The sequence below is a fragment of the Mauremys mutica genome, chromosome 1 (genome assembly GCF_020497125.1).
Source record: "Mauremys mutica isolate MM-2020 ecotype Southern chromosome 1, ASM2049712v1, whole genome shotgun sequence".
NCBI classification, from domain to species: Eukaryota; Metazoa; Chordata; order Testudines; family Geoemydidae; genus Mauremys; species Mauremys mutica.
In genome coordinates this window covers 228,222,997-228,250,036 of record NC_059072.1, presented here as the reverse complement: position 1 = coordinate 228,250,036, position 27,040 = coordinate 228,222,997, and the positions used below count along the sequence as shown (strand labels likewise).

General features: G+C 43.7%; 1 protein-coding gene across 3 annotated transcripts in view; it reads right to left on the bottom strand.

The window, feature by feature from the left end:
- ASB11 (ankyrin repeat and SOCS box containing 11) overlaps nucleotides 1-21,148 on the bottom strand; it is a 69,297-nt gene extending 48,149 nt beyond the window's left edge. For 2 of the 3 annotated variants that reach the window (XM_045026348.1, XM_045026415.1), the window contains exons 1-6: nucleotides 20,971-21,148; nucleotides 17,384-17,463; nucleotides 11,904-12,011; nucleotides 6,137-6,287; nucleotides 5,749-5,883; nucleotides 4,717-4,908 (exon numbers count right to left, since the gene is read on the bottom strand). In XM_045026348.1, the coding sequence (XP_044882283.1) occupies nucleotides 4,717-4,908; nucleotides 5,749-5,883; nucleotides 6,137-6,287; nucleotides 11,904-12,011; nucleotides 17,384-17,463; nucleotides 20,971-21,148 (844 nt within the window). Of the gene's footprint in view, nucleotides 1-4,716; nucleotides 4,909-5,748; nucleotides 5,884-6,136; nucleotides 6,288-11,903; nucleotides 12,012-17,383; nucleotides 17,464-19,588; nucleotides 19,722-20,970 lie in introns of those variants that run through there. The other variant, XM_045026572.1, reaches the window with a different exon arrangement.
- Between the last annotated feature and the right edge of the window lie 5,892 nt (nucleotides 21,149-27,040).

Below are 27,040 nucleotides of genomic sequence, written 5' to 3'. Positions count from 1 at the left end.
GCTGGAGCCTAGAGCCGGCCCTGAGTGTATCATACACAGAGAGGTACTTGCTTCAAAAAAGATGAGTTCTGAACTTCAAGAAGTTTTAAATGAGTCTGTCAACTTAATCAAGTCCAGGCCGACCAATGCTCACCTGTTTTGCATTCTTTGTGAAGAGATGAGGTCAGAACATCAGCAACTGTTGCTTCACACAGGTTCACTGGCTTTCAAGAGGGGAAAGTACTTGACAGATTGTTTGAATTACACACAGAAGTTCACACATTTCTTTCTGATGTGATTCATCCCTTCTTACCCCTGTGTTTGACAATACTGTGTGGTTAGCTCAACTTGCCTACCTCGCAGATATATTTAGCAAGCTGAATGATCTAACTTTGCCCATGCAAGGCCATGACAGTAATGATCTCAATCTCTATGATAAAGTGAATGCTTTTATCAAGAAAACTGAATTTTGGAAGTCCAAAAGTGGAAAAAAAGACTTCACCTGTTTTCCACTGCTTCATGTGTATGTCACTGATATTTGCACAGGGGAAATCGAGCAGAGCAAACTTAAAGAACTAATAGATCATTTAGCCCATGTGATGGGGCGCCTGCCCCACACTGGGCTCTAAGGAGTTAATAGAGCCCTAGGGAGGCTGCGCAGGAGGCAGCCAATCAGAGAAGGGCTGAAGGAAGCAGCCAATCAGGGCCAAGAAGGCACACATGAAAAGGGAGCTGCAGGGCAGAGGAAGGAAGTTCTTTGCTGGGAGCCCAGGGAGGAAGGACTGTGTCTCTGGAGGGCTGAGAGAACTGCCAGCACCCTGGACAGAACAGTGCTGCTAGCAGGACTGGGGGAATGAGCAACAGATCCTGGCTGGCTGCTGGAGTTTGCAGGGGGAGGCCATGAGGCAAGGGCAAAGAGGATGCTGGGGCCATGTGGAATTGACCAGACAATTCGCTGCAGTAGTCACTAAGATATACTATATACTAAAAGAAGTGGCTGAACAGTGGCCTGCAGGTCCCCTGGAAGGGGGGAGGAGGAGGCACAGTGTGTGGCATGGCCTGAGGGCTGTGTCACTGAAGAGGATGTTGCAGTCCTTGGAGAGACATGGGTCCTATAGCAGGAGTGATGGTGGTGAGGCACCACTCAAAGAAGGCGTATGACCATGCAGAGCTAATTCCCAAGACAACCAGCAGGAGGCACCACAGTGGTGAGTAAATCCTGTTACAGCCCACTTGACATCTGAATTCAAGTCATATTTCCTCAACACAACTCAGCTCAACTTGACTGGGTAAGAAACCCATTCATTTTGTCAGATGTTAGCAGCAGTAACCTCTCTGCCAGTCAGCAAGAAAATCTTCTTGAGCTGTTATCGGAGCGTGGCCTACAAATGAAATGTAATGTCTCCACACGAACCCTGTTCTGGTGTTTAGTACAGAAATTACACTGACCTTGGGAACCAGGCTTTGGATGATCTGTGACCTTTTGGGTCAAAATATCTTTGTGAAGTCTCATTTTCTGCTATGACTGCCATCAAGACAAAAAGTAAGAATAGACTCAATGTGGAGAAAAACCTAATTGTTACTGTCACTTCACTGCCTCCCAGCATGACAAGGCTGACAAGTGAAAAATAGTCTTAAGTACAATATTTATATTCCAATCAATTTATTTGATAATTTTATGGCACAAATGAGAAAGTAAGCAGTTTTTCAGTAATATTGTGCTGTGACACTTGTATTTTTATGTCTGAGTTTGTAAGCAAGTAGTTTTAAGTGAGGTGAAACTTGGGAGTACACAAGACAAATCAGACTCCTGAAAAAAAGGGTATAGTAGTCTGGAAAGGTGGAGAAGCTTATATGCTTCACGAATGGTGTGGAATGGAATGGAATGCTAACTGTATTATACTGTTCAACCACTAGGTGGTGGACTACCATTAGATAAATCAAGAACTAAAGCAAAATCTTACTTGACAAAAACCATGTCTGGCAGAAATGTTGGGGATTTGGCTGTATTTGTCTCAGTCAACCCTCCTAAGAAAGGGACTCGTTCCTTTAGCTATTGATGTAGCTATTCACGAATGCATCTGTCCTCCTGTACGTTTCAGGCATTTTGTATTCCAGTTATACTGATTCCTGTACCTTTTTTCATTTTTCCTTTTGTCAGGCAAGCTGGAGGTGCAAAAAATGTAGCTGGGTTTTTCTAACACTAAGCACCCCTCTGTTCATACCCTATACACTATTGTAATAATCTTTGTACAGACTATGCCTTGTAAGGTATCATTTGAAAACTAATCATGAACTGACCATTAATATTCTTGCATGATGTATGTATGCAGAGGCTATTAAAAGTTATGGATATATGCTGGAATTATGACTAAAGTGTGTTTAAACTAGGGAAATCAGAGGATGTTGGTAAACAGATTGCTTTAGACAATGGAATGTGTATTTGATTTGCTGACCTGCTGGCTCTTTCCACAAAGACAAAGAAGGTCCATTTTTACATATTAGGTAAGCACAGCTATTAAGCTAACAAGTGGGGGAAGAAAAAGCAGAGAGCTTCCTTCATCACCAGACTCCACGTTGCCTTCCTCACTGCTTGAATACACTTTACTTTGAGAGGGAACCTTCAGAAGAATCAATTTCAAATGTTTACTGGTCTATAAAGACAGTGGAGCTGAACCCTAAGTGATAAGCAATTGAATCAACAGTATATGATGTTACTGTACTATGAGAGCGAGGTCTTTTCTGAAAGCTAATGCACACTGGTGATTAATACCACTGTTCAGTGTATGTTTTAACACCACATGAGGAAATATGGATACTTAATGATATTATCTCTTAAAGTCTCTGGCAAAACAGGTTCCACCCTGGACAGGAGAAAAGGCAGCTATTACCTGTCTGCTATGTAAATTAAGCATGGTGCAATCAAAACAATGGAAGCTTCCTTTACATACAGGGGGATAGCAGGACCACAGAAAGGGAAAAACAGCATGAAATCATCCTGTCTCTTGAAACAAGTTCACTGAACTTTGGAAGCTATAAGCAAGGATGGAAGCCATCTTTGGCATCCATCATTAGGCAGACATAAGGGGATAGAACAGGAGTACTTGTGGCACCTTAGAGACTAACACAGGCTTTGGCTACACTTGCACTTCACCGCGGCAGCGCTTTGAAGCGCTAAGTGTAGTCAAAGCGCCAGCGCTGGGAGAGAGCTCTCCCAGCGCTGTCCGTACTCCACCTCCCTGTGGGGAATAACGTACAGGGGCTTTGACCACACTGGCGCTTTGCAGCGCCGCAATTTGCAGCGCTGGAGAGGGTGTGTTTTCACACCCTGCTGCAGCGCTGCAAATTTGCAAGTGTAGCCAAGGCCACATTTATTTGAGCATAAGCTTTCGTGGGCTACAGCCCACTTCATTGGGTGCATAGACGGGAACATACAGCAAGAAGATATGTATACATACAGAGAACATGAAAAGGTGGAAGTAGCCATACCAACTGTAAGAGGCCAATCAATTGAGATGAGCTATCATCAGCAGGAGAAAAAAAACCTTTGAAGTGATAATCGAGATGACCAATAGAAGATGTGAGGATACTTAACATGGGGAAATAGATTCAATTAGTGTAATGGCCCAACCATTCCCAGTCTCTGGTTGGGCCATTACACTAATTGGGAACTTCAAGACAGATATTTTACAATCTCACTGGAAGCGGGGAAAATACATGAGGATTAGTCAAAAGCTATTAGTGGACCAACATTTAGGAAGGGATCTAATAAAGATTTTGAATTCTACAGGTTGCTAGGTCTATTCTATTAAGTTGGTAGGGTCCAAATAGCTTTCCTCAGATGAAAACATGCTGTAAAACCGTAAGGCTAAAGGAAAGAATAATTCAGCTCAGCATGTGTTTCAGAGCTGTTCGTTATACAGGGCCTTAGCTGTGCATTTCCCTTTAGAAAACAAGTAGAGATGCAGTTTCTACCCTCCAGAGTTAGATGTACATGTGAAGGTAAAAAACAGCATGGCAAGAATTCTACATGAGAGGAAGGTGCAAGATGAGATGGCTAAAATGTTGGCAAACGTCTAGTACAAAGTTTCTTCCAAATAGATTTTTAAATGGTACTAGAAATACTCTCAGAGAGGCATTGATCTAACAGAATGCTTCCTGACGCCTCATGAAACAGCAGTAATATGAGAAGCTGAATAGCCAACTGGGTTTAAGTTCCACTTTCTCACTGTAACCAAGTTATACACATTCATGGAGCTGTTTATGCAGGGAGCTGCACAATGAGACTCAGTAACATCCAGGTTGATGTATACATTTCATTTGGGATTTCTGGTTTGTGGGCAAAATAGTTGTTAGCTTGCTCTCTCAAATATGGTTCATAATAACAGTAATAAATAAAAATACTTGGCACTTAGATATATATAGCACTTCTTAGTCATAGCTTTCCAAGCACTTTACAAAGGCAGATAAGGACTATCCTTATTCAATAGATGGGAAACTGAGGCACATAAAAATGGGGTGACTTGCCTGCCATCACATAGGCAGTCAGTGGCAAAGCTAGGAACAGAACTGAGATCTCTGGTCTCTCATTCCTGTGCCCTGTCTTGAAACATCCTGGAGAATCTCAAAGAACTAACAGAGGGAGCAGCTGTATGTGGAAAAGCAAGATGAACATGAAAAAAATACTTATGAAAAGGAAATAAAAATTGTCCAGTTAAAAAAAGGAAGAGCCATTACCTTCCCAAAGCAAGAGGGCCTGTTCCACTTTACTGTTGGGGGCTGCCAGATCAAGGGCACATTTGAATTCAGCATTTCTGCGTATCAAGCTAGCACCATAGTCCATTAACAAGTTGACTGCTTCTGCGCCGGATTTCCTAACTGCAGCATGGAGTGGAGTGTCTAATCGTTTACCCAAGTCAACACTGGCTCCTTAAAAGAACACACAGAGAGATAAGAATAGACCAGGGTTAGGATTAGGAGGAAGCAGGGAAACACATGACTGGCTGAGTCTAAAATTTCTATCACACACTTTGGTTTCCATCATTAGCATCAATAAATGAAGTGCACCTGATGGCACACAGGACTCGCTGTCTTCTCTTGATTACAGCAGTGCTCAATATCCAGAAGTCACATTGCTACTATATTAGCATCAAGAGTAGCAATAAGATGAGGAGGATGGAGAATTAACAGGAGTTGAGCCAATGCTGAACTTTTTGACTACCCAATGAGCAGGTGTTTAAAATCTAAAGTTGCTTCCATCTGATTAATTCAAATGGCCAGAAAAGCATGTTTTTAACATTTAATTAAAATAACTTTGGAAGGTCCAGGAGTAAAATGCTTATCCTGGGCTGACAGTAGCACCCAAATTGGGCCAGAGCCCTAGCTGGTGTCAATCAGCATAGCTGCATTGGCTAAAACAAGCCATACCACCTGAGGTGCTGCCCTGCTGTGTGTGGGATCTTCATGATCACTAAAGGGATTATTCTTTTGAGTGGTTGGTTAGCTGATCTGCTCCCTCTGCATGTGGTGAGCAGTGGATGAGTGAATGCTTAGTATGCTTGGCTATTTATTTTATAATAATCAAAAGGAGTTGATGCAGGTCACAGGGCATGACAGAATCCCCATTTTTATCCCAATCTCAAAATTCTTGGTCCTCCAAGGAGTCATGAGGAATTAAATGCTAATAGCAGGAGCGGGGAGGGATTAAAGAGAAACAATAGGTGGGGGCTTCAAATATGTTCAGCTTCCCCTCCTCTGCCCCCAGAGCACCTAGTTCGAGAAGCTTCTTGACACAGTCTGTCCTCTGATACATGCAGGCCACATAAAGGGGTGTTCCGTGCTGCGAATCTTCTTGGTCAATGTCAACGTCATTGGCCACAAGAATTTCCATACACTCCCTGTGACCTGGATAACACAGAAGAGAGGTCATCTCAACTCAGTGCCTCTCTGCAGGATGACCGACAAACACACATCATATAGATAACATTAGAATAGAATACACAGAACTCTATATAGAATAGTATGGAATAAACCAAACACACATTTATCCCTATGGCCCAGATACTTCAGATGCAGATGAATTTCCCACAATTATTTAGGGAGGAAAACCAAAGCCAGATCTATTTATAGTTAGCTGTACTCAAACCCTTAAAATTACCTCTCTTTACTGCTTCATGAATAGGTGAAGCAAGGTGATTCTCTAGCTGTGGCGTGGCTCCAAATTCAAGCAGCATGTTCACACAAGCTGCACTGCCACTACAGCAGGCATTAAAGAGAGGAGTGATTCCATCAATAGTGACTGCATTGACCTGAAACAGCAAGGCAGACAGACAAGAATCTGTTTTAAAAGGGACACACTTCCATTGGAAACCACCCGCATCTCAACACTAAATACAGCGTAAGAAGAAGACTCTGATTGTATTTAATGTCAGAGCCCGTATTAGTCACCAAATTCAGAGTGACACGCTGTAGGAGAGACTATTACCCATCAAGTGCCACCCTGCTTCTCAGGGTGGCAGCAACAACAGGACTCTGACACTGAAAATTGTACAAGCTCCTACGTAGAGCTGGCTGGAAAATAGGGATTTTTCCCATGGAAAATTTAGACTTTTCATTTAATCCCCCCACCCAACCCCAACACAGTTGCAGTTTTCTGATCAAATCAAAATCTTGGAAGGAAAGCAAATGCTTTGTGAACATTTTTATTTAGTCAAACAGACCTTCTAGCCCCCCGTCTGTTTCCTGCTCTCTCCGGTTTAGAAGTCATGCAGATTATTAGATTTCACTGTCAGTACTGTTGCGTGATTCCCAGTTTGTCACAGAGATAAGTGCAGCTCTGCTGAATAAACTGCCTGCGAGAGATTTGTTGCATAATGTGGATCTAGTCACTAGTACGCTGTATGATAGCACCAGGGGCGGCTCTAGGAATTTGGCGGCCCCAAGCACGGAGGCATGCCGCAGGGGTCGCGCTGCCGGTCGCTGGTCCCGCGGCTCGGGGGACCTCTTGCAGACGTGCCTGAGGAGGGCCCGCTGGGCCCGCGGCTCCGGTGGAGCGTCCGCAGTCATGCCTGCGGGAGGTCCACCCGAGCCGCGGGACCAGCGGACCCTCCGCAGTCATGCCTGCGGGAGGTCCACAGGAGCCGCGGGACCAGCGGACCCTCCGCAGGCATGACTGCGGACGCTCCACCGGAGCCGCCTGCCGCCCTCCCGGCAAAATGCCACCCCGAGCGCGCGCTTGGCGCGCTGGGGTCTGGAGCCGGCCCTGGATAGCACATGGGGGCCTTCACTACAGTTTGCTACAGAATGAGAATTGGAGATCCCAGCTGCCCTTATGGAATATGATGAACAGTTGTATTGCCCTCCCCTTATAACAGAGCAGTCAGTTTCACAATGACCCCTGCTTCCAACTCCGTCTCCTTTCAAGCTCTAGTTCTACAGCGGAATTAGGGCTGCCTAAAAATTTTCTGTGGCAGGTTTTTTTTTTACTAATGGAAAAGTGTGGGGTTTTTTTAAACTAAAAAATATATAACTTAATAGTCAGGTATGCAGCCCTCTAGGAAAAGCTGTGTCACATTCTATTGCCTTTCTGCGGTGCTGTGATCATTTAATTTCCTTCCCTACTGAACCATTAACTCTGGAACAACCTTCCCAAAATTCTTTCCTCTATTACCAGATAAGTGGGTACCCAGCGGAGAGGAGAAGCAGAGGGGCTGCTTCTTTGCTAGTGTTTTTGCGGGCATTTCGATGCCTGATTGTCTGAGTTGGCAGTCCAGTATAAAATGCTACCAATCAATCCCCAGTTACTGGAGCAGCTTCAACAACGTCTATATGAGGAGATTATGCAGCTGTGCGAATGGGTGCACAGTTTAGCTTTTTTCCAAGATGCTCAATATATCTGTTTGAACTGCATATATTTTAAAAAGAAAAAGGCAATTTTCCAGCTCTCCTCCAGACTGCCCACCTCCTATTTTGGAAACAGTACAGAATGGGGGCTTGTTTGGCTTCTGGGGAAAGGGAGGGCCTGGCGAAAGATGAGGGCCAGAAGGAACACAAGCACAGTCTTGAAGGGACCAGTACATCTGAAGGAAGAGACGTCCATCCATGGGCGCCAACTTATATGGGCTCTTGGAGCTAAAGCCCCAGGAATATTCATAATCAGGGGCTCTGCTCCACCAATATTTGGAAATATTAGATTTTTCCCCCTCCCCGGAGTTTCCCTGCTTGAATGTAAAGAGAGCACACAGCATGTCTCTCTCTCTCTCTCCTTTGCTGCTGCTGCCGGTAGCCTAAGGGCTGCAGCATTAACATAAGAGGAATGTGCTAAGCATTAACATAAGAGGAATGTGCTAACGATTGCTGAAGCACTCAGGAGGGGGAGGGGAGTGGAGGGGGCCTCCACTCCCCTCCCGCCCTTACCTGGAGGAGACACAAACGGGCCAGGAGACAGACATCATTCACCTTAGCAGCAGTTGGGACTTTCGTGAGTGTTTGACCCTATGATTTTTTATTATGTTTGAGTGTTTGACCCTATGATTCCCCCCCTGCCCCAGCCCCAGCCCCCCAGTGAGACACAGCAGGCTGCACAGGGGAGGCAGGAAGCCACATGTGAAGGCAATGCCCCCTCCCCCAGCACCCACCAACCCACCCACCACAGGAGGGATGGGAGAGGGAGGCTTCCTAGACCTGAGCAGCTGGGGCTTGGGTGAATTTTATGACACCCTGCTCCCCCACCCCATAGCCAGCCACCACCCTGCCTACCCCACTTCTGCCCCATGCTGGGCAAGGGGCAGCCCCATCCCCCATCCACAGTGAAGTTATGGTGAGGGGCAACATGGAAGGCCACCTGTGCCCCCCCCCAGTACCCATCATAGAGGAGGGGAGTGAGCTTTCTGGACCTGAGAGGGGCTCTAGGAGCATGTGCAGAGTGTGTGTGCCATGGGAGGCAGGAGGGGACCCTCCCCTGGAGCTTGCTGCTGCCAGTGGTGGTGATGGGGAGTCCTCTCTGGCCCTAGCCCTGGGGCAGCCTGTCTGCACCCCAAGTTCCTCATCCTCAGCCTTGCCTCACTCCAAAGCCTGCACCCCCAGCACCGAGCACACTCCTGCACTGTGAACCCCTTATCCCCAGCCCCACCCCAGAACCTTCACCTGAGGGGAAAAACATGCAACTTAAATTTGGTGGTCAGTTTGGAGTATCATTGTATTTAGCACAATATTTGATTATTTTACACCCTTCAAAGTATGTAACTGGTCGTATACAGGTGTTTTCTCTGAATACTGTCTGTGTGCCTCAGTTTCCCCAATGCATTTCTTAAGGCTCTAGATGGTGGGATAAGGGGGTGTGATTGTTGTAAAGCCCTAGAGGGCCAGTGTGATGCTGTCTGCACAGAGAATGGCTGACACCCTGTCTCCAGGCAACTGATGGCCTGGGCCACTCTCCTGCAAGGTGCCAACTGAAGGTGTTGGAGAACAAAGAGATCAGGTGGCCTCCTAATGCTTGGAAAAGAGACAAAGGCCAGAGGAGGGAGTGTCAGTGCCTGTGCAGACTTCCGGGAAGCGCATGGTGTGGAAGGGGATGCTGGGATGCTTTGGAACAACTCCATACAAAGCCCAGTCAGGACTCTGGGGGAGCCTCCTCTCTGAGCATACTGTCTCCAGGGCAAGAAGCTTACACCTTCCTGGGTCTGACCTCGGAGCATTCAGCATGCCCTTCCACACTGTGCACTTTCCGCAGCGAGTCTGCCCAGGCAGGTCCTGGGGCAACCAGAGGTCCCTGCACCCCAACTCCGCAGTCAGATGTGACTCTCAGCCAGACAGTAAAACAGAAGGTTTATTAGATGACAGGGATACAGTCTAAAACAGAGCTTGTAAGTACAGAAAACAGGACCCCTCAGTCAGGTCCATCTTGGGGGGTGGGGAGCCCAGACCCAAGTTCTGGGCCTCTCCCGATTTCCCCAGCCAGCTCCAACTGACACTCCTCATCTGGCCTTTGTGTCTCTTCCGGACAAGGAGGCCACCTGATCTCTTTGTCCCCAACACCGTCAGTTGGCACTTTGCAGGGGAAACTGAGGCACCCACACAGTATTCAGAGAAAACATTAAGAACATTCCCACTTTGTCACAACAGGTGCAACAAAATTTAATACCGTATATTAGATATTAATAGGCAAGTGCTGCTTCTGACTTTCCACTTTTAATTGACCCTTGTAATCTTGTGGTGCTGACGCATGGTAGCTTCATTTTATATCAGCTTACAGGGCGAGAGCGGGGGGGGGGGGGGACACCACCATTTTGGGCCCCACCAAAAATTATATGAACCTGCCGCCTATGCGTCCATCATCTTGGGTTCCTAAGTCCTACCAGACTGGTTCCCCATTTGTGGTGCAGGGGTATTTGCCCAGTGTGGTAAAATGGAGTCTAATGTGTTTTGAATGGCACCTCACCCAGCTGCAGAGCTCTACACCAGGGAATGGGATCAATGGCAGAACCAGGTCTACAATGGAGAACAATCATTGTGCTAGAAAACTTGTTAACTACCATGATGTTAAACATGACTTAGCACTTAATGTAAATGAGGACAAGTCATGTTTAAACACCTGTTAAAACCATAGACCAGCTAATATGTTTTCATCATGACTGTCCTTGTCCACACTAAGGGCAAAGTCGTACTGCAAGTTAAAATGAGTTAGTGAATCCATTTCTAACATGATGCTTTCCCCCAGCGTAGACAAAGCCTTGCTGTGCAGCTCCTACATTTTGATGGGTAGCCAATTTGTCGTGCAAAAACACTAGCAAAGCCTCTCCACTGGGTACTGACTTATCTGGTAATAGAGGAAGGAATTTTGGGAAGGTTGTTCCAGAGTAAATGGCTCTCTAATGAAGGAAATGAAAAAGATCACAGTGCTGAAGAAAGGCAACAGAATGGGACACAGCTTCTTGTGCCCGTGACTATTAATTTATGTAAAGAAAAAGCCACTGACTGAGACTGTATGTAGCAATGAAGAATGGGAAAAGTTGAATAAGGATGACTTATTGACAGTGACAATTGATAGTTCAGATTTATGACTTTCTATGTGCTAAAAAGATATGTGATCAATATACTTCAATTTTTTTTTTAAACTGGGTAATTTCAAAAACAACCTGAAACTAAGTAATATGAAGATCAAGGTTTGTTTTTCCTGTCTGGGGGCTTAAAAATTAATGTACAGTATAGTTATTCTATAATCATATTCTTCTCTGCTAATGAATACATCCATTGTTGGACTGCACTTTTTTGATTTCTTGCCACTCCACACAGAAATTGTTCAGCATCGTAATCAGGGGAACCTATAAGCAGACCCAATATAATAAATTCCCATATATTTCAATTATATTCTCATATTTCATTTTTAAAGATATTTTTATATTAGGTCCAATGTGGAGAAAAGCTGCTCTTTTATTAGACAAAATGTTTCATTTCTTAAGCTTCTTTATGTATAAATCACAAACTATCTCAAAAAACTTGGAGCAATTCCAGTGACCATTCTGGAAAGCGAAGCATAACTCATCATCATAACAGTTAGTTTGGTCTAATTTTCCTAATTTTTCCCCCACTGATCACAGTGAAGTTTCACAGAAGAAAAACAAAGAGGAATATGTTTGCGATCAAAACATCCACCAAGCTGTAAAAAGGTGGGGTCCTTCAGGAAAAAACTACCACTACAGAAATGTAAGTAATTTACTATTAGTGAAAGCAAAATATAGTCCCCTTTTGTGGCCAGAATTTCCCTGTCTCTCTGACACACACACACACACACACACACACACACAGAGTGAGAAAAATCCAATACATGTGTCTCTCTTGGGAGTCCCTGCTAATGCCAGTTGTGTCACCATGGTGCTGATCACTTCACAGGGAAGTGTTGGCCTCGTTTATATGCCCATACTCACTTGAGCGCTGTTCTCCAGTAAGACTTTCGCACAAGCAACATGGCCACCCAGGCAGGCCTCATGGAGAGCAGAAACCCGATCTATGGTTACAATGTTCACATTGAATCCCTAGAAATCAGAGCAAAGATGTGAAAAACAAACAAACACCAAGCAATGCAAACATCATTCCTGGAGTTCATTCCAGGCGGGAGTTACATAGTGGTCAAATCTACAGTCCTTGCTCTGGCTAAATTCCTACCGAAGTCAATGAGAGTTGCCCTGGAATACGCATGGCTCAGACAATCACTCTGATACTGCAGCTCTTGCATCCATCCCCATTGGAAGGGACTTAAAGCAAAAGGTAAAGAAACTGAGTGACACTTATCTGTGTTGCTTCATAATTCATGGTAAATTGCAGGAGAGACACTGTACATCAGCCTTTAGTGACTGAGATTAATTTCCCTATTCCCAGATATGAAAAGATGCCTGTGATATGTCATAAGCTACATTTTTTATCCGCAAAATGAGCACTTTGACCAGGAGTGTGATTTGTTTCCTGAGTCATGTGGCACTGGTTCTTCTCCCTGGTTGTTTATGAACCTGATTAAACAGGAGTAGAGAATACTGAATAGCAAATACGCTTTATAAGTGTTCCATTAACAGCTGTATGAACTGAAACCAGCCACACAAACATTCACAAGGGGAAAAGCAGCGCAAATATGGCTGGATCCAAACATGGCTGGGACTTTGTTGTACGTTTTCTAGACTATGGCTCCATCAAATGACAAGTAAGACTTCAAGCACAAGTACACTGGAAATCAGTTCTACTGGAAAATAATTCAAACTCTGACATTCCAAATGCAGTATCTGTAAGTATATCAGCCTAGGTTCTAGATGCTTCCCGCCCCGCCACCCTCAGGCAATTCACAAGATGGTGGTGGTGTTTTTTTTCTTTGCAGCAGCAAATATTACCCATGGGAATAAATATTTCTGGGCAATTCAGTGCTGTGAAGATAGCCAGCCATAACCCACTGATACGATGAGCATTAAAAACAGTCGCAATACCCTCTAGCTCAACAATTTAAACTAGAAGAAGTGAATATTTTTAAATAAACAATTCTCTTAAAATTAAAAGCTTTGCTGGCTCATGTCCATATGAGGGAAACATGTGAGAGAATTAACATGAAGCCCAATATTCCTTTTGCACCTGATGTGACCTTCCTAAGATTACTTCATTTTATAGATTTATAGTAGCAGTGCATTCACTGCACAATATTCCCCCACCCCTCCCTGCTATAGAAGGAAAGGTGCTGTACAAATCCTTTGTGTGAAGAAAAGAAATGGAGGCAGTGATACAGCAGTACAGCAATATACCGGAGTTAGATATATATGCCTAACACATGAAACACAGTAATCCAGTGAAAGAAAGAATAACCCATCTATTGAAAACTGGAGTAATCCATTTCATCAGTAAAAAAATGCTTAAACTAAGAACTAGTAGCCCTGACTTTAGATAATGGTGTCCAGAACTTCCCATTAGAAGAACCAGTTGCTCATAACTTTGCCAAACTTCTTTGAAAATCCAGCCACTTATTTAGGTGCCTCAACAAGAACTGGGTGGGAGCTGAACTCTTGAAAATCTGCCCCTTAGTTTCCCAGCCTGACGGGTAGGAGTTTTTAAAGCACCTAAGTGATTTAGTTGCACAAGTTCCATTGACTTTCCATGGCACTTGTGGTCCTAGATCAGTAAGATCATCTTTGAAACCACATCTTAAAATAAAAAGTGTTTGGATTTCTTTTAAAGTAAAGATACCTGTTTAATTTGAGCATAAAGGCGAACAGTATAGGCAGCTTGACAACAGTGAGCAATGCCTATTCTATAGCATGTGCCGCTTTACCCCATAATTCATCTTGCTGCTGTGGATCAACTCCATCCTGCTCCCTGCAATGGTTACTCCCTTGACTTTAGCTTTACCAACTGGGAGTCCAGTCCTGCATTGCTGAAATCAGTGGCTTCAAAGCATGCAGAATCAGACTGTAGATGCAACCATAGATTTAAAAAAAAAAGTAATTCTGTGATTTTAGTTATAACTCTTGTTCTCCTTTCCTTCCATCATCCCTATTCTGTTATAACTTGCAATACCTACACTTAGGTTGTAAAGTTCTGCAAATCAGGTACTGTGACTTTTCTGTATTCTGCAAAGTCCCTGGAACACTTCAAGTACTACAAGTATTATGATGCACCAGGGACTAGGCAATGCAGATTCTGTTCTATTCAGGTTCTGGCACACCTATCTCTGTAGTATTTGCATAGCTTCCAATGACGCATCAAGCCATGTGCTTAGCATCAGTCATAGGCTGTTCTTTCTTCATTCCTCCCCTCAGGGAGAAAATTGTGTTCGTTTTAAACTACGTGCTATGTGATTTTGTTTGTGAAATTGCTGCTTGTTTTAAAGAAGTGCCATTAAGTAAATCCGTATTTCGGCATTTCTAAGGGAACAAAAATCATGTTCACAGCTGCAGTTCAACAGCACTTCTTCAATATAGTACCATATGATCATCATGACAACCTGAAAACTAGAGCCAGAAAGAGAGATCTGAACAAGTGAGCCATATTCCTTATCACTTGCACCCTTCATTTCCTCCTCCACAACGTACTTTTCCCTCCCAACTATACATATAAAATGATATGGTCTAAATTAGCTGTTACCATTCAAGAAAGCAATCTTGGAGTCATTGTGGATAGTTCTCTGAAAACATCCACTCAATGTGCAGCGGCAGTCAAAAAAGCTAACAGAATAATGGGAATCATTAGGAAAGGGATAGATAATAAGACAGAAAATACCATACTGCCTCTATATAAATCCATGGTATGCCCACATCTTGAATACTGCATGCAGACGTGGTCGCCCCATCTCAAAAAAGATATATCGGAATTGGAAAAGATACAGAAAAGAGCAACAAAAATTATTAGGGGTATGGAACAGCTTCCATTGGAGGAGAGATTAATAAAACTGGGACTTTTCAGCTTAGAAAAGAGACGACTAAGGGGGGATATGATAGATGTCTATGAAATCATGCCTGGTGTGGAGAAAGCAAATAAGACTGTTATTTACTCCTTCTTATAACACAAGAACTAGGGGCCACCAAATGAAATTGATCGGCAGCAGGTTTAAAACACACACAAGGAAGTATTTCTTCACACAACGCACAGTCAACCTGTGGAACTATTTGCCAGAGGATGTTGTGAAGGCCAAGACTATAACAGGGTTCAAAAAAGAACTTGATAAGTTCCTGGAAGATAGGTCCATCAGTGGCTATTAGCCAGGATAGACAGTGATGGCGTCCTCAGCCTCTGTTTGCCAAAAGCTGGGAATGGGCGACAGGGGATGGATCACTTGATAATTACGTGTTCTGTTAATTCCCCCTGGGGCACCTGGCACTGGCCACTGTCAGAAGACAGGATACTGGGCTAGATGGACCTTTGGTCTGACCCAGTATGGCAGCGCTTATGGGCTGTTCTATGGAGTAGTCTGTATTAAATTAAGGCCATCTTTTGTCCTTGACAGTTGGTAGCATCCCCTATTTTCTACTTTCCATAGAAATCACAAAGAGGTGTCTTGTAACATATCAGAGGCCTGAAATACATTAGCTCACAAGCAGGATCTGGCTCCCTAAAAGTATTTATATGACTCATATGACAAATTCCAATTCCTCAGAATTGAACCGTTCATTGAAAGAAAAGTTTTGAGATTTTATGGCAGTGAAAAAACCCTTCCAAATATGAATTGAGTGTAACTGATGCAGAGTTATCTTCCTAAATCTATAGACATCCCGAAAGAACAGCTCTAAGCCAGGTGAACTCCTTCAGCAAAACCAAGAACTAAGTCTAAGCCTTATGGTGAGAATTTACAAAATAGTTTTTCAAATATCTTAAGCTTGCAATTTGCACAGTCACCACAAGAGAGTGCCTGTGCACATATGCATATAAATTGAATAAATGCATGTAAATGACCAAACAAAAAACAGAAAAAGCAATGACCCTGAAGGCATCTTGCATCATTTTTCTCAGTGTGTGATGCTGAATGAAATTACTTTAGTTAATGTATTAAGAGTTTAGTTACTGCATCATGGTCATGTTTTACCCTTCATCTTTGTAAATACCACTACTGTTTTATTGTGGATCAATGGTGGGATATGGCCCTAACTTTGTTGGCCTGGCCCATAAACCATAATTCAAAATGTCTTATGGCCCTCGCCACAGGAAGAGTTTGACAACCCCCTGATAAATAAAGACTGAAGAGAGGAATCTTGAGCACGAGTGGCTGACATCACACTTTGGTAATGCCTACACTTTGAGCAAGGGGTGATTCCTGGCTTGTGTAGACATTCTCACGCTAGCTTGATGCGAGATAGTGCAAGTATAAACAGTATAGCTGCAGTAGCACAGGCAGAGTACATATCCATGGGGTTCAAGCTGGTTTGTACTTGGTTCAGCTAAGCCAGGCCACTGCTACCACTTCCCATGTTACACTGCTATTTATACAAAGACTAGTTCTCTTCAAGCTACCATGAGTATGTGGTAGTGAGCAGGGAATCACAGCACCTGGAATGCAGACACAGCCTTTGACTCTGATAGATCATAATACAAAGAATTTTTGAAACCTACTGCTATGCAGAAAAAGAGAATTTTCTCTTCTTCCACTACAACATCCACTAAGTCCCAAAGAACAGCACAATTAATCCAAGTCATGACCAAGACAGTGAACACTGGCTGCCTTTTCTAAAAGATTTTAAATGTTTCCCACTGCTTGGAATCCTACATCTGTGTTATGACAAAATAGACTGTGCTTGGACTCAATGGACCATCTCCTTGGTAGCAGATCATTTTCAGGAAGGAAGAACCAATGTGTTATCCTTCCAGGTTGCATTTTGGCTAATTGTTCTCCTAGAGTTTCTAACTATAATCTGCTCCTTTGACCTTACACACTATCCCCTTCCTCCTCTTGTTCTTCTTGATCCTTCTTTCCTCCCCACTTTCACTCCTCTAGATCTGTGGCTTCAGTGGGTGTGGAGGGCATATAGCACCTCACAGGACTGGGCCCCCACCTTGTAAGCTTCTCTGTGGCAGGGGAACACATCCAGCTCTGCTTGATAAGGCAACATGCACATTTGCAGCCTTACAGAAGTGTAATACCTGCTCATTAATACCTGAGAAATAATATTGGTATCTTTATGTTCAAGTCCTATGAAGTATTGTTTGCCTTTTAAAAGGAACCCAAAGATCATGTTTGCTTATTATAATTCAGTGTGATCTGTGGCCTTTGTTTTGAGTTTATCCCCAACATTTAATATGACAAAATGTGTCCAGTATATCTTTGTATTTAGAACCCTAACTCTAGATCTTTGAGCGCCCACTGTAATCTATCACATCAGTCGCGGATAAGATCTAACCAAAAAAATCCTGAGGCCCAACCTTTTATTTATTTTTGGTTTCTTACCTGCGCAATCAATGTTTTCAAAGATAGCAGGCGCCCTTGGAATGCAGCGTCATGAAGAGGAGATCGATCTGCCCATGAACCTAAAACAGCCCAAGAGTTCATTCAAAGACATTGCAAAGGCACAGAGACACCAAGATACAAACAGTTCCAAAAAAATCGCAAGAGATTATTACCCACATCCCCCCTTGTCTGCCTGGGAGGACTGATCAAGCTGTGTCGGTGTGTGAAATGTACCCTTGGCCTGAAACCAACAAAGTGAGATTGCCTACGAAAATTCCTTTCAGTGGGAACTGCTGCATACCTGGCTTTTCTGAAAATTAGGCCACGTATTTAGAAACGTAAGTAAAGCCTTATGGGAGGGATCTTTAAAAACACCTAAGTGAGTTAGGAGCACAATGTCATTGAGACGCTCTGGGACAATTTTCAAAATTCCGCACCTTTTTTTTTTTGTTTGTTTGTTTGTTTGTTTGTTTTAGGTTATCCTGGCCACAGGCTTTACTGGGTAATTTACATTTTGTCACAAATTGCTCTGTGGGTTTGTTTTCACTTAGTTATGAGATGTATTGCATGCAAACACTGGTTTAGCTTTGGACATGTCCATCAAGCCAATTCTAATATGTCCCCAGCAATTTTTTTCTCTTAAACTAATACATCTAATATGTACTATAAATGTGTCTCCCTTTCCCTCTTATGCACATTAGCAGATAATAGTATTTTTTTTCTCTTCCTCACTTGATGATTTCAGAGGAACATGAAAAAATACAGTCTGCCAGGTGCTTGATTCCTGCTTTTCGACATCATTTTGAACAGTTTAATTACAACAAACTCCACAATGCTGGCTAGTTTGGGGTGTGTGTGTGTGGGGGGCGGTCCCACTGCAATAGAGCTGCTACCAATAGATTTATACATATTCAGCCAAACATATCATTAAGAAAGTTATTTAGCTAGAGTGATTCAGGCAGAGAGATTTTACTAGCCATAGTTTAGCATCTAAAACCAAACTGCCTCACAATTAGAGCTGGCAGAAATCTCAGATTTGTGGGAAATTTGGACATTTTGAAATTTGGTTTCAGTCCAATTCTCACCAAAAACAATTTTTTTCCATATTTCCCAATCTAGCCGCTGCCTGCCCACCCAGAGCTGTCTCTCTTCTCATCTGCTCTGCATTTCAAGCAGGTAGCTTCCCCCTCCATACGGCCTGAGCCCAGCAGAAGGCCCCTAAGGGTATGTCTACACTGCAATTAGACACCTGTGGCTGGCCTGTGCCAGCTGACTCAGGCTTGCAGGGCTCGAGCTAAGGGGCTGTTATGTTGCAGTGTAGACGCTGGGCTTGGGCTGCAGCCTGAGCTCTGGGACCCTCCCACCTCACAGGTCCCTGAGCTCGGGCTCCAGCCTGAGCCCAAATGTCTACACTGCATTAAATAGCCCCTAAGCTAAGCCTGAGCCCTGTGAGCCCAAGTCAGGTGGCATAAGCCAGCCATAGATTTTTAATTGCAGAGCAGACATACCCATTGAGCATAGAAGAGACAAGCTCCATACCAGTCCCAACTGAGTCTGCAGCACAGCATAGGGCTATAACTGCAAGGAAAGTCCTGCTAAGCCCTGGCCTGGAGCACACCCAGGGCACACAGAATCTTTGCAGTTTTTTTTAACTAATAAGCTCTAGAAAGTCTTCTGAGCATATAAGAACTGTGATTTTTCAAAGGCTACAACAGGCCAAATTTGGACAGATATTCACAGGAATGGCAAAAGGATACAAAGGACCATCCTGCCAGATTACAAGTCCTTGCTCCAAAGTGTGGGAACAGCCCAAATAAAAGGCCAGCCGAATTTTTGAATGCAGGCAGAACAATAGATTTTTCCCTAGCCTTGTTCTGAGAAAATGCTGAAACATTTTGGCTGAAAGTTATCTATGTATATATACACATATTCTATTCAGCCTGAGGCAGACACCTGACATGGAAAATTTCAGTCTGAACAGTTAAAACTTTGACAAAGTTATATAATGGGAAGCATCCAGCAACCTTAATAATAGACTGTGCTTCCACCCCCACCTCTAACTAACCTCCTTCACACACACCATGCCGCATATACAAACATTTCACACACATATATACGGTATGTCTATATTTACACACTTCATGTTGCACACTTCTCACCATGAGAATGCACACACATATTTCCATGCCAGCTACAGCAACATACCTCCCTGAAACATGTGGCAAATGTAGTTCCCATAAGGGGCATCTCTTAACTCCCCGGTTACCAAAGGCATGTTTGAAATTTCATGTCCTTTCCAAATTTCTACAGATAATTTAAGCTGCCCTGCTGCTGCTTCTCTCCACATTGCTTTACTTTAGGCTGTGACACTGCATCTGTAATCCAACCTAGTGCGCAGGAAAAAACATCACATGACCTTGTGTTTTGAAAGATTATCCTTGATGGATAGTTGCAAATGGCAACTTGCAGATAAAAATATATTGTAGTCCTGGTAACCTTGTAAGCACTTAGATAAAGAATCTCTATAGGTGGGGGGAAGCCAATTATCAACTATTTCACTAAATTTAAATTAAGGCATATGTAATAAGTACTTTGTCAATAAATTAACAGCACTCTTTTCTAATAAACCGTAAGATAATTCTAACACATTGCAGAGATGGGGATAAATATCTATTTATTCTGCTTTATACGAGCTTGGTAAGAAGTTGCAATTTGCTGTAGCTTCACTGTGGCCCAGATTCTGATACTCTTACAATGAGCTGGCATCTTACACTGCAAATAGTTCCACTCGCTTCCACAGGAGCACTCACAGAGTAAGGCACTATACATCGTGAATCAGAGTCTAGCCCCTAATAAGAATGATGTCACTAAATACTGTCTCTTTAGATTTAATTAGAAAATCAATTACTGATTAGCAGCTATTTTTAAAGCCCTTACACGCTCTAATTAGAAGTGTTACTTTTGTGTTAATTCCTATCAATGCACTATTGTGGCAAATGTGTTTTAAGTCTGTAGAAAAACTACTTGGAAAGAAACAAATAGGAAAATGATTCTTTGGAGGCCCATTATGTATAGTAATTTCCATACCTTTGGTTGCACAGGAATCTTAGCTATGCTTTTTTTTATGGTCTGGTTCAAAAGAACAGGGACGCTAGACTTAGATCCAGTCAGGCATTAATTACACCCTTCCTGGTATCTTCCTTCAGAAAACCCACAAGCTAAACCTCTTCCCTAAATGCTCTCTGGTTGTAAACTATGATACATAGTAAAACCCCTTGTCACTCACACAGTTGACTCTGACAAGTGCTTTGCTTTCCAAAGCAAACGTCTTTATTTACTTTACTATTATTCTACACTTACTATACTTAAACAAGTGTTGTTCACAGTCAAGCTGGCTAACTGTTAGAGAGTCTCATATTTTGCACGCCTAGAACATGCCAACCCACATTGTTTTTGCAAAGACTTCAGAAGTGGAAAGTATTTGTGGCCAGAACAAAACATCCATTTTACACATTTATCAATCACCCCCTCATCCTATAGCAACACAGTAATTAAAATCTAATTTCTCAAGGCATAAAACATTTTACCTGGTGCTATTCCATAGATCTCTTCTGCTATCCTGGCAGCCTCTTTTCTGTTGCCTTTAACAATATAGAAGTGGGTCAGCAAAGCCAAAGAAATCTTAATTAAAAGCTTGAAGCAAAATAAAGCAAAGATTGCAAAATAGATGTTGTTAAAAGCATGGAGTATAGAATTGCCCTCCATTTTGGCTTGATCTTTGTAGTTTCCCAGGTCTGCTAAGTTTCACCAGGCTATAATTGGTATCATATGACATCTATTTTCAACCCTCCAGCACTTGCTGTTTCTCACTTAGGAAAAATACATTCCATTTTTATTCTGGGGCAACCATTGATGTTGAATAACAATGCTGGGTATTAAATCATTTCATGGTTTTATTGGGCTGTAATTATATTTCAAGTACTGATATTTTTCCATTTCTGGATGACAGAAAACACTATGTGAATATTCACGATAATTATCATAACACACACTGAAGAAACTGAAACAATGTTTTTCATAATGTATAGGTGTAATAGTTGAAAATTAGAGATGTTACCTCTCTGCGACTGGGTTGACTTTTCTTTTCCTGAGAGGCATGTGGCTCCGATACAGACCAAAGAACTTTGGCAGTATGGATTTAGTTGAACGCACAATCCTCCCGTTATTTAAGTTCCTCTTAAAAACCACATCTCCCACAAGTCCAAGAAATGAGTTTATGATGCAAAAACCCCAAGCCATTAAGCCAACCAACCCTCCCCTTCACGATATCCCAGTGCTTCCCAATTTATGTGTCTGTGGTAGGGTCCAATCCTGCAAAGGGATCTGCATGGGCAGGCAGGACTTTATGCTGGCTCAGAGTCCCAATCAATCTCCTTGGGGGTAGGGGAATATGTGTGTGTGTACTCTACATCCCCACACACTTTGTCAGCACTAAACAAATAAATAACATCTGGGGACAGGAAATAGTCTAGAAACGAGAAAGGAACCATCTCACTCCTTCCCGCAAGTTCATCTGCAGCCCAAATGCAGAGAAAGACTGTAGCCTTCGGTGAACTTTGACCTCAAGGGTCATACCAGCTGTGGAGAAAGACCTCTCTTCTTAAAGATACCTCATGGTTAGATATGTGGAACAAAATATTATAGTGAATTATTTCCCGGACAACTTCAAGTGCAGTTATTTGGTTTCCCCCTTGTCCTCCCAACCCTCCAGCATTCCATCTATTCCCATGTCACTCTTCAGCACCTCAGTCTCTCAGCTACCATTGGAATAAATACAGGTACTTGCCCGTTGGTGTTCAGATCCCAGTGACTAGCACCTCGTACAGTGACTGCTTAGACAGACTGATAAAAGGGGAGGAGAAAAGAAAAACTGTTTGGTGAAAGAAAAAGCACAATTCACATGAATCAGTCTGTCACCTTTCAAGCTAACTGCGATACTGTAAAGAAGTTTAATATATGCGCCACATTTTAATAAGAAAGGAAGTGTTTATGCACACCACTTCCTTTCCCACTCACAAGTGCATAACTACTGCAATTGTTCACCTGGATAAGTAAAATAATGGATTTTTAGCTGATTGAATGCAATTTAGCAAATGAAAATAAGGGGAAGAGCCAGTATCATGTGACCAGCCAGCTCTCCACAGACCAGTGTCTGAGAACTGCTGCAACAGAGAAAAGAAACAATTACTTACTGTAACTGTGGTTCTTCGAGATGTGATGCAGATGTGTATTCCACTTAGGTAGGTGCACACCCAGCGCACCGGAGCCAGAGAATTTTCCTAGCAGTACCTGTAGAGAGGCGGCACCCACACCTCCTGGCTATAGCCCCTCCCCAGGCTATATGAGATGGCTCTGCCTCAACGGCCCTCAGTTCCTTCACACCAAACACCCAGTCAGAGACCGAATTCTGATGTAGAAGGGAAAGAAGGTGGGTCAGTGTGCCACTGCACCCCATATTCTTCATAATTGTATGATTGTGATATGATTATAACATAATTATGATGCATCTAGTATAAGATGTGTCATGTAAGGTGTCATGGAAAAGTTATGATTTGTTGAATATGATTATCCTATTTGTGTGCATGTATAATTTTTGTATCTGAAGTTATGAATATTAACTATGTATCTGTATTTCAAATGTGTTTACTCTGGGTGACACCCACAACTAGCCTTTTAGGTACAACAATGAAGAAGCCAGACAGTGCTGATGGCCCATCAGCAAAGACAATGGACTAGGGGAGAGCTTAGCCTTCTTGTGAACATTTCAGTCAGCTTGTAAGTACTGGCTGCTATGACTCTGCAAGGGCATGTGACCAGACCACATGATCCTGAGCTCCATTTGGGTACCTGTATTTTTCCACAAGCTGGTCTGAGAACTGTGTTTTGAAACAAAGGGTTCTCGCCCTATGGTAAAGCTATTCAAGGTTGGGTGTGACATCATCTAGGGGCCTCATTCCCAACACAAGAGAACTCCTGAAAACACCTGAGGAACAAAGACTGAACTGGGGAAGTGCTGGTCCCAGGCTAAAAGGATTTCTAGCCTGTGTATGGAAAGCTGGTGGACTGTTTGTATCATCAGCCAGGCTGAGAAATTGCTAATTCATATCCAATCTATTAGTTTGTGTTTTATTTTCCAGGTAATCTGCTTTGATCTGTTTGCTATCACTTATAATCAATTAAATCTATCTTTTGTAGTTAATAAACTTGTTTTTCCTTTATCTGAACCAGTGTGCCTTTGACTGAAGTGTCTGGGGAAAATCTCAGCTTAGTTAACACACACTTGTTGCATATTCTTCTCCACATTAAAGGAGGGGCAAACTATTTATGAATTTACATTGTATAAATCCCTGTACAGGGCAAGATGGTATAATTTTGGATTTATACTCCAGAGGGGGGTCCATGCCTGGGGAGCTGTAGGTTACCTTGGCTGTAGCCTCTCTATTTTTGCTTCACGCAGTGGCTGGCCAGAGCCTTCATGCAACTGCAGCTGGGTGTGTCCCTGCCTGTGTGAATGCTAGGGGGAGCGGTCTACAGCTTGTCACAGCAGCACAGTGTGAGAGGGAGCCCAGACTGGTACGTCACAGGGCTCAGTAGTACCCCAGTTCTAGGTGACATTCCGGGAGAAACCTGTCACAGTCAGGAATGCATGGCTGCATCATATCTCAAGAACCAGTTATAGTAAGTAACCATTTCTTCTTCCAGTAGATGCAGCTACGTATTCCACTAGGGTGACTCACAAGCAGTATCTAAAGGGGGTGGGGCTCAGAGTCTACTTAAACAAGGACTGCAGGTCTGCCTTCCCAAAGTTTGTATCTGCTCTGGATGCTGCAGTAATGGCCTAATGGTTCAGAAACAAATGTAATCGACAGCCACATGCGGCCCTGCAAATGTCCAAGACTGAGACATCACTTAAGAATGCCATTGACACAGCTTGCGCTCTCATAGAATGAGCTTGCAGCTGTTGAGGAGGCATAGTCAAAGCTATTTTGTGTGCAGCCTTGATACAGGAAATTATCCATGTAGAGACCATCTGTGAAGGGCTCACCTGTCCCGTCATACGATCTGCATAGGACACAAACAGATGAGGTGAAGCATGAAAGGGTTTAGTACTGTCCATATAGAAGGCTCATCGTCATCTGACATCTATTGTGTGAAGGCGCTGCTCCTCCAGAAATGAATGTGGTTTAGGAAAGAACACAAGCAAATATACCACCTGGTTCAAATGAAACTGAGAAACCACTTTAGCCACAAAGTTTGGGTGTGGCCGCAACTTCACTGTGTTTTTGGAGAGTTGTATGTAAGGAGGCTCTGCCATCAAAGCCTGCAACTCACAGACTCTCCTTGCTGATGTTATCACCACCAGGAATGCAGTTTTTTGACAGAGTAGAGGAAAGAGACAAGATGCCAAAGGCTTGAACGGAGGTCCCATCAGAGCCACTAAGACTGTATTAAGCTCCCAGAACAGCACAGGGTCCCGCACCAGTGGATGGAGACAAAGAAGCCCTTTTAAGAATCTTACTACCATAGCATTGGAAAATCCTTCCATGAATAGGAGGATGAAACACTGATATTGCTGCCAGATGCACCTTCAAGGAGCTAAGCTAAGGCCTCACAACTGAAGGTGCAGCAAATACTACAAGATATCCTGGACAGAAGCCAGCATTGGCTGAACTTCATGGGCCAACAAGCACATTGAAAACCACTTCCATTTTGCTGAATGTGCCATTCTGGTAGAGGGCTTTTTTGTGTTGAGTAGAACTTGTCAAACAGCTGCCAAACACCACACATCCTCCTCATTCAACCACAGAACAGCCAAACAGTGAAGTGAAATGCAGGGACCTGAGCACAGGATGCAAAGTGTGACCATGATCCTGTGTCAGCAGGTCGGGCTGGAAAAAAAGAGGTACGGGAGGCTGAACTGACAACACGAGAAGTAGAAAACCTGCACTGCCTAGACCATGCCAGGGCAATGAGGATGAGCTTGGCCTGATTTGCTTTCATCTCAAAGATGGCCTGTGGAATTGAAGTCTTTAAACCACTATTTGAGGACTTCAATAGCTCAGACATAGGTTAGGGGTTTGATAAAGGAGTGGGTGGGTGAGATTCTGTGGTCTGTGTTGTGCAGGAGGTCAGACTAGATGATCATAATGGTCCCTTCTGACCTTAAAGTCTATGAAATCTATGAAATCAATGAATAATTGGGCTTGTAGGAAAAGTGCATAGTTGCCAGCTGAGGTGGAAAGCGTTGGACAATGAGCCTGAACTGAGGCTCTCTCGATCGCAGAACAGATGGCATTTCAGATTATACTTTGTAGCAAACAGGTGAATCGTCAGGATGACCCAAGCTGTGAAGATAACTCGCAAAGCACTGGGTTTCAGAGACCACTCATGACTCAGGGAAAAATTCCTACTGAGATGCTCTATGAGAGTATTCTGGACCCCAGGCAAGTAATAGGCTATCAGAGTGATACTCTCCTTGATACAGAACTGCCACAGCTCGATTGCCTCTTGGCAGAGCATCCTGGAGTGGTCACATAATACATCATGGTGGTATTGTCAGTAAATATGTGAACCACTAAGCCTCTGATGCGGTCTCAAAAAGTGAAGTGAAGCTTCCTGCTCCAACCAAAGACCCTGAACTTCCAGCAACCCCAGGTGTGCTCCCCAACGCATCAGGGAGGCATCAGTGACAACCGTCCTAGTTGGTAAAGGCCAGATGAAGGGAACACCCTGACATACATTCCTCTGAACCATCCACCACTGCAAGGAGTCCAGGATCAATGCAGGGAGGCACAGAAAACTGTCCCGGGGTGAAGTATTGGAAGATAAACTGTCCTGAGACACATTTGAAGAGTGCAAAGACACAACCTTATGAACCAAACCACTTGCATGCATGTGGACATGTGGCCCAAGAGCCTTAGGCACATTTGAACTGTCATGGAAGGCTGAGACTACAGATCGAGACAAAGCCGGTGAATCATCTGAAAACAGTCAGTTGGTAAAAACAGTCTTGAACGTGTAGAGTCTGCGAAGGCCCCAAAGAACTCAATTTTCTGAGCTGGGGCAAGTGTTGATCTCCCAGTGTTTAGGACAGGGTTTCTCAAACAGGGGTCGCCGCTTGTGTAGGGAAAGCCCCTGGCGGGCCAGACCAGTTTGTTTACCTGCCCCGTCCGCAGGTCCGGCCGATCACGGCTCCCACCGGCAGCAGATCGCTGCTTTGGGCCAATGGGGGCTGCTGGAAGTGGCAGCCAGTAAGTCCTTTAGCCCGTGCCGCTTCCAGCAGCTCCCATTGGCCCGGAGCAGCGATCCACGACCAGTGGGAGCCGTGATCAGCCGGACCTACGGATGGGGCAGGTAAACAAACCGGCCCGGCCCACCAGGGGCTTTCCTTACACAAGCGGCGACCCCTGTTTGAGAAACCCTGGTTTAGGATGAGTTCCAGACGGTCAAGTAAGTGCAGTGTAATGTGTATTTGAAAGAGAATTTCTTTTCTGGACCTGTCCCTTAGTAACCAGTTGTCCAAATACAAGAAGTCATGGATTCCCTTCTTCCCAAGGTACACCATCACCAAGACCGTACATTTGGTAAAAATCCAGG